General features: G+C 40.6%; 1 gene segment (V, D, J or C); it reads left to right on the top strand.

The window, feature by feature from the left end:
* The first annotated feature begins 1,458 nt into the window (after positions 1 to 1,458).
* The window catches only part of LOC114616845, a 35,776-nt gene continuing 28,986 nt past the window's right edge, over positions 1,459 to 8,248 (top strand). Inside the window, 2 exon segments of the V gene segment in view lie at positions 1,459 to 1,538; positions 1,779 to 2,085. Coding sequence covers positions 1,490 to 1,538; positions 1,779 to 2,085 — 356 coding nt within the window.

Here is an 8,248-nt window from a genome sequence, read left to right as displayed (position 1 = left end):
TCCTGCCTCCCTCTCCCTCCTTTCTTCCTACTTTCCCCATTTCAGTTCTTATTACTCTTCCTTCTTTTTATAAGGCTTCTTATCTTTTTATTTTATTATTTAATTAAAATATTACTATGTCACTTCCCACCTTAAAATCTTGTTAGGAAATCCAACCTTCTGACCAGTTAAACCTAGAAAGGGGGCAGCAGTCTGAGAACATGAAGAAAAACTCACATCCCTGTCTATATTCACTTACGTGTCTGCCCATCTCTTTGTCTATCTTACAATTTCTCTGAGGAAGAATCAACAGTTTTGTCAATTAGCTTTTTATCACCATGACAAAATACAAGATATCTGTCTTTTAATAATCTTGGATGCTTGAAGATCTACACAAAAGATGTATCTGTGCACATCTCCATTACATGCTTCTTTTCTTCATTTTTTTTGAACTCCTGCTTATCCTGTTGTATTACTTCTGTTCAATAAAAAGAACTTCCCCTCACTAGTTTTACTTGAAAACAATGGGCTGACAGGGTGATTCTGTTGGCAAAGTGCTGGTTACATAGGTGTGAGGGCCTGGCTCACAGCTACCCACAAAAAGCCAGACACAGCAGCAGCATGGACTGTATTTGGAGTGATGCTATGGCAAGATGAGAGACAGAAGGAAACAAGAGAATCCCCACAAGAGCCTGGCCCAGGAAGCATTTCATGAGTAGTGGTGAACAACAAACCTTGTCTCAGATCTACACCCAAACTTGTCTGCTGATCTCTAATGACATACCATGGCAAGAGACGATCCCTTCAAAATGAACATGAACAAATGGATCTAAAACATGAATCTAAAAAAAATAAAGTAATATGACAAGAATTCTGTTACTTTTCTTCATTGAGTCATTTTTCTCTATCCCCTCTCAGATAATGCTTTCACTGGGTATGTACAATTTTGAGGGATCAAGTTGTTCTTGAGATAACTTACATTCTTTACATAGTGCAGCCACAGTGCACTCCCCACCTCACACCTCAAAAAGACTAGAGGGTAAATATTTAACAGAGTAGACTGCAAGGAAAAACTGGGTGGTGATGGTGCATACCTTTAATCCCAGCACTCAGGAGGCAGAGACAGGAGGATCTGGTCTACAGAATGAGCTTCAGGACAACCAAGAATAGATAGAGAAATCCTGTTTCCAAAAAAAACATGTATTTAGAAGGGTCCTTTAAGACATATATGTTGCTCTTTTCTTCTTCTCTCTGTCATTCTTCCCGTTTCTCTCCCCACCTTTGCCCTCCGCCCTAAATAAACCCCCTCCCGTGGAAAAAAAGACATATATGTTGCTCTAGTAAATATTCTGCTGACACCAAATCCCTATGAGTGAAACAGGAGCCCTTGGAGCAGCAGGACACACTCTGCTGGGCAGATTTGCATATGGAGTCATTATATAACAGCCCAGGCTCCTTTAAGGTCAGCTGTCAGGAGCCGAAGAAGCATCCTCTCTTCCAGCTCTCAGAGATGGAGACAGACACACTGTTCCTATGGGTGCTGCTGCTCTGGGTTCCAGGTAAGGATGCAGAGAAGTGTTGGAAGCAACCTCTGTGTCCATCATGACTTTCCATGCTTCTGTGCTCTTGATCATTATAATTAGGGCATTTGTAATTGATTTTAAGTTTCCCCATTCCCTTGATTTCCTGGTTTCTCATAGTGACGTCCACAATGTTCTTGAAATTTTTAAAATAAAAGGTCCTCTGCTGGGAAGGTTTTTATACATATATAACAATAGTCTGTGTGTTTATCATTTCAGGTTCCACTGGTGACATTGTGCTGACCCAGTCTCCAGCTTCTTTGCCTGTGTCTCTAGGGCAGAAAGTCACCATCTCCTGCAAAGCCAGCAAAAGTGTCAGTATATCTAGCTATAGTTATATGCACTGGTACCAACAGAAACCAGGACAGCCACCCAAACTCCTCATCTATGAGGCATCTAACCTAGAATCTGGGGTCCCTGCCAGGTTCAGTGGCAGTGGTTCTGGGACAGACTTCACTTTTGCCATTCATCCTGTGGAGGCTGATGATGCTGCAACCTATTACTGTCTTCAAAGTAGGGAGGTTCCTCCCACAGTGCTCCAGAGCTGAACAAAAACCTCTTGGGGTTGCAGCTCACTGAGGCTCAGTCTCTCAGTTCTCTCTTACCCTCTGACATCTCAACACAGAGCTCTATGTATATTTAGAAAAATATCTCAAATAATGAAACAAATTCTATATACAGTTATACATGTGTGTCCCGTCCTTCATGCTCTATAACTTATTGCCAAACAAAATATATAATTGTTTTAATTATTAGTTATTCTTTAAATTTTTATTAACACATTTTTATCTTTGGATGATTTTCCCTTCTCCCCTAACTCCCTGACCACGTGTCTGTCTGTTCCCTCTCCCTCAGCATCCTCCTTTAAGCTTCCAGTCAATTCCAGTGAGGAATTGCTGTCTCTTATTTTTAATTCTGAAAATAGAAATGGATAATAAATACAAATTATGTCACTCAAAAATAGTGTTAAGCAAAGACATTTACTGGTGTTCGTGTGTGTGTGTGTGTGTGTGTGTGTTAAAGGACAACCTACAGAAGTTAGTTCTTTCTTTCCACCACATTCAGGCTGGGATTCAAACTCAGGTCATCAGTCTTCTGTGAGCATGCTTCCTGGTACAGAGTGAGCAACCATGCCAGCCTGGGATACTATTTCTTTTCCTTTAATCATTTATTTTCATTTTAAATTGTGTACCTGGGGGGAGGGATGCAAGTGTGAGTGGTCATAGCAGTCAGAAGTTGGCATCAGATCCCAGGGAGCTGGAGATACAAGAGATTTCAAGCTAGCTGATATGGGTGATGGAAACCAAACTGGGGTGTTCTGCAAGATCAAGAAGAGCTCTGAAATGCTAACCTACTTATTCACCTCTGATCTACCATTAATTAAGGTACTCCTTTAGATTTAGTAACCCCTTTTCCCTAGAACAGTGGAAGACTTGATGGGAGCATAGCTGTCCATCATCTAAGTTAAATAGTTCATTGAGTAGCTAAATTTGTCAGTTAATCTTTCAGATAAAGGCTCACATTCTCATCCCAGTGTTTTTTATTCTCCAATTGCTTTTATTTGCTGGCCCTCACAAACAGCCTGCTGTAGTTACTTAGAAACATAGACTGTGCTACAGTTATTTTGCTGCTTTTGTTCCAATGTCTCTATCTCTGTCTCCATCCCCAAATTAAGTTTTAGTATCCGATTTACTGATTTTCCTTTTGTCTTGATGCAATATTTTTTATTTTATCAGCTTCTATATTTGTGTCCAATGTCTTCCTGCCCTTCTCTTTCTTCCTTTTTTCTTCCTTCCTGTCTTTCTTTCTTTCTTCCTTTCTTTCTTTCTCTCTTCCTTTCCTTCTTCATCTTTTGTGTATGGTATATAAAATATATGAGTGAAAGTAACTTATAGTACATGTATAGAACAAAGGACAACACTTGGTGTTGCTCTTCAAATTTCACCTTGTTTGAGACAGGGTGTCATCAGGGAACTTTACAGACATGGAATTCAGGGAAGAGAAGACTTACTGGATACCTTCTCTTTGAAGACAGACAATGAGCTGTCATCAACTTGGACTTCTCTAAAGCACTGAGACACTAGTACTCCTTGGATTTGTATCCCTAAGGGAGACGTGCTTTTTTCATGTAGTACAGCTTCCTATACTTGTATACTAGAAAACAGAGAAAATGGCCTTCTATGAAAAATACTAGTTATAATACTACCATCCAACTAGAACTATCCAACTATGAGGCTGAAAAATGATCTGAGGTCCCCTATATGTAATTATGTTTTGCTTTCCTGGAAGAGTTAAATCTCTGTAGACAGACACTGTTACATGGAATCTACTCTTCCAGCCTCCTCCAGTACTGTATCTGTGGTGATCAATGCCTCCCTGAGAGAAGGATATGTGAAATCCTGTTGGGAGCCGCCACGAGAGCTGACAAAGTCCGCCATCGCTAGGTGGCGCTGTCGCCCGTAATTCTTCCTAGTACCAAGTAAACTGCGCATGTGCCATGGTAAGCCCGCCAAAACTAAGCCCATCCCACGGCGTTTGGCGCGCTACGAGTAAGCAGCCAATCAGGGGGTGAATACCCCGCTCTGGGGTATATAGGCAGTGCTTTCCCACGCCTTCTCGTCTTCTTCCACCATCTTGGTTTTGGGGAAATAAACGTGTTCATACGGAAGGATTCTGGCGTGTGTGTGATGTGTGTGTGTGCGCGCGTGTGTGTATGTTTTTTGCCGGCGAGACCACTTCACGCGCGCCCCGCACATTTGGTGCTGAAACCCGGGAGAATTTTCCATCGCCGGCGCTGCTTAAAGAAGACCCTCCGCTCGTTTTCTCACGCGTGGAGTGAATCCAGAACCGTATGACGGGATAATGTTCTCTGAGAGATAATGTTTGGTCTTGAATTTTTTCGTCTCCCTCCCCAGACAGTGCTGGTATTCTTCCTTCTGGTTTTGCAGGATGAGAAAAGCTGCTCGGTTATGGCGGCGGGCTGGGGAGTGATAGACGAATTATGGGCCCACATGTCAGAAACAGAGACAGAGAAATGGAAGCGCTTAAAAAGTCAGAAAAGAAAAGAGAAAAGAGACATATTTAAGAAATCAGGCCTCCCCGAGGACCAACCCACGGGGGTGAGAGAGGAGAGGAAGAACACTCTCGGGAGAGACGGAAGGAAAATAAGCCTCAGAAACAAACCTCTGTATCTGGTAAAGGAGCCGGGGTTTTTACGGCGTGATAGCTCTGAGTCGGAGGGACTAACTTCCGAGTCAGAGGACTCAGATGAAGAGAGGGATGGAGAGGATAGATGCCAGCCGGCCGCCGCCACGAGATCGAGTGCTTGCGTTAGTGACGGTCAATTAGAGGCTGTGTTTACAAGAAGAATGTTTCGGGAGAGTCAGTCTAGGTGAATGAAGATTTTGCCTAGGAGGTAACAGCGAAACATAGGTCAAGAGAATTCTAAACAGGCATTGCCTATGGCCGAAAAGCCGCTTCAGGCGGGAAGAACAGGGTTAAAAAGAATTAGAAAGCAGGGTATTGAAGTGTTAAATTAGCTGCTCGCTACATCTCCAATGAACGAGATAAAAAGTTACATTTTAAATATGAGAGAGAGAGAAAGAGTTTTAAAAAATACAGGTGCCCTCTCTCTGAGCTGTGTCAACAAAAAAGAATGAAAAGGCTATTTCAGAGTTCATCTAGAAGCAGAGAATTCGGGAGAAGTCCTGAAATTCTCTGTAGTTCTTAGAGTCCTTTTTGTCTCTTGTCCTTGGCGCGCCAATGTCCACGTGTTGTGTTTGCCTTTTGTTTCGTTGTCTAAATGTTCTGTGTTTGTTACGTGTTCAAAAAGAAAGATCGTTAAAACTGCTTGATCCAACCTTTGGGAGCAAAAAAGGTCTTTTCAGGAATTGAGGTTGACATAAGCTGCTTTTAAAAGAGACCAGCAACATTTTGAGTTTTATAAGGAAGCTAAGAGTCATTTTGTCCTAGAAAAACCTCTGTGACAAAGTGCTTTTCTCTTGAAATTACAGCTAGAAAGACAAGAAATTTTGTTTGATCTAAAAATAAGATATATAGCCATTTCATTGTTGTTTCAGATTAGTTTTAAAAGTATAAAAATGTTCTACATGTCTTGGTTATAGACTATTGGCTTAAATTATTGGGTGTAATTAAAAATGTACAACTTTGATAACGAAAGGTGGCGTGGAACTAGCTCAGTGTTGGAGTCGTTCAGAAACCAGGTATATAGAAAGTAAGATTTTAGACCAATGTCTCTTCAATGAGATTAAAAGCTGCTTCATACATTCATGTGTAGAGAATTAGAAACAAAACTTTGTAGTATAGGGGTGGTCTGCTTGGTGTTGATTTTAGAGAAGATAAATTGTTTAAATTGGTTTTGCTTTTGCTTCTCAAAATTAATGGTTACACGCTAATGCTACAAAAGATATTTAAAAGTTTAGTTAAACTGCCAGTATTCCATTGGCTGCAGTTGGCAGTTGTAATCTTGAGTTTAAAAATTTTTTTTTTGATTCGCCCAGGTTATAGAAAAGGGGGGGCAGCAGGTAGAGTTAAATAAAAATATTTATAACAAGTTGTGATACAGTACTGGCCTGCTAGAGATTAAGAACGTTTACATTTAAATTAAGACATACAGACTGAGATCTTAACGTGCTTGTAAGACAAGGTCAGTGTGATATTAATCAGGTTAAACTGCCTACACGGCCCTCAAACCATACAAGCAAAGACAGACTTAGATACTTGTCTTTGCAATGAAATTGCATCCTCATGCAATCAGGTTGTGGCCATAACTACACAGAGCCATAGAGATGGGGAGTGTTTTAAATGTAGAAATTTAGATAGTTTTTAAAGTGACTGTCCCAGGAACAGAGACTTAAACAACAGCCAGGTGACCAAGGTTACCTGACACACCTGTCCTTGGTGCAAGAAGGATAATCCTTGGGCCAGGCCTCAGGATATAGGCCAAGATTAAAACATTTACATTTAAATTAGACTATAACAGAGTAGTTGAGACAGGAGCTTAAATTTCAGACATTCCTATTGTCCTGTCCCGCCTCAAAAAGGGTGTTCTCTAGAATTTGTTTATTGCCTTGCTTGTTCCTTAGGGAGGTGTCTGCCTCAGACTCAAAAGAAATTCAAAACAGCTTTTGGGCCAGGCCAAAATTGTTGGGTGTGATAGAGACAAAATGGCCTTGGTTCCTCTGATGTGTATTAGGTCTTATTAATAACAAGAGACCTAATCTTAAATTAATAATTGAAGAAAAAAAAGGGTTTTAAAAGATTGATAGATACTGGGGCTAATTAACAATTATTAGAGGACAAGATTGCCTTCAGCTTGGCTTTATTTGATACTTCACTCAGCTAAAAAAAGTTGGTTATTCAATTAATCAAAAAACACTAGGGCCAGGCAGTGGTGGCACACGCCTTTAATCCCAACACTTGGGAGGCAAAGACAGACAGATTTCTGAGTTCAAGGCCAGCCTGGTCTACAGAGTGAGTTCCAAGACAGCCAGGACTACACAGAGAAAGTTCAAATTTAAGATTTATAAGACTAATGGGACACTACAGCCTGACTTGCCTACTCCAGCTGCCATTCAAGTAAATACATATAAAAAATTATTATAGATTTAAAAGAGTGTTCTATACAGTTCCTTTACCTCCTGGTAAAGGTGAGAGGTTTGCATTAAGTGAAATTGCTTGTGATTTTTGAGAGCCCATGAAGCCATTCATTAAAAAAGCTTGCCTCAAAGAATAATTAATGGCCTTAAAAAATTTGTTGTTGCTTTAATACAAAAGGTTAAAGCGTTTAAATCTCTCAATATATATTATTCATTGTATATTTTATTGGCTGATCTCTCTAAAGGAGTTTTTCTACAAGCCTTTGCTCTAGTATAATGAGCTTTAAGATTTTAGAATACTTGTTGCTCCAGAAAAGTGATTTTCAAAAGTTGTTAACAGATATTAATTGGCTAAAACCTCATTTTCAGCTTGACAGGCCAAAAGAAATGGTCAAATAAAAGGACATCTTGACCAGACAATGAAAAAGTCCAGATTCTATTTTAATAAAAGCCAGGGGAGCGGTCTGTGTGTTTCCACAGGAAGAAGACAATCTGTTTTGGCTACCAGAGCGGCTGACGAGGCGACTCACGATACTGGAAGGTGACACCCAGACAGACCCTCCAGGCTCTGATGATAGCCCTTGTACTGATCCAAGGGATACAGGTTCCTAGTATTTTTGTTTATTTTATCAAATTCCACCTTTAAGAATTGTACCAATAAAACCTGCTGGATGTCCCAGTGTTGGAATTCTAAAGATTCACTTGAACTATGGTTGCCAGAGTCACGCGATGGGTTCCCATCCCCGTGGAGACTCATTCCACTTTGTCATTATTTAGACAAAAAGGAGATTTGGTATAACTGCAGCCATAGTGACGACGATATTAATTAGTGCCGTTATCGCCACTGCCACTGAGATTACTATGTCAACTTCTATTCAGGTGGGCACTACCCCCAATTGTCAGCCACGGTGGCAGAGACTGTTAACCTTCAAACCTCCGCCAGTACCCAACAAAAAGGCGGGCTAATGATCCTTAATCAACACCTTGATTTAGTGAGAGAGAGATTAGATATCCTCTTTCAACTAGCCCAATTGAGATGTGAGAAAAAACTGGGTACACTTTACATCACCA

This window comes from Grammomys surdaster, unplaced genomic scaffold (assembly GCF_004785775.1).
Source record: "Grammomys surdaster isolate TR1022 unplaced genomic scaffold, NIH_TR_1.0 133, whole genome shotgun sequence".
In the NCBI taxonomy this organism is placed as follows: Eukaryota; Metazoa; Chordata; class Mammalia; order Rodentia; family Muridae; genus Grammomys; species Grammomys surdaster.
The sequence above is the reverse complement of the archived record's forward strand: the minus strand, read 5'-3'. Positions and strand labels throughout refer to the sequence as shown.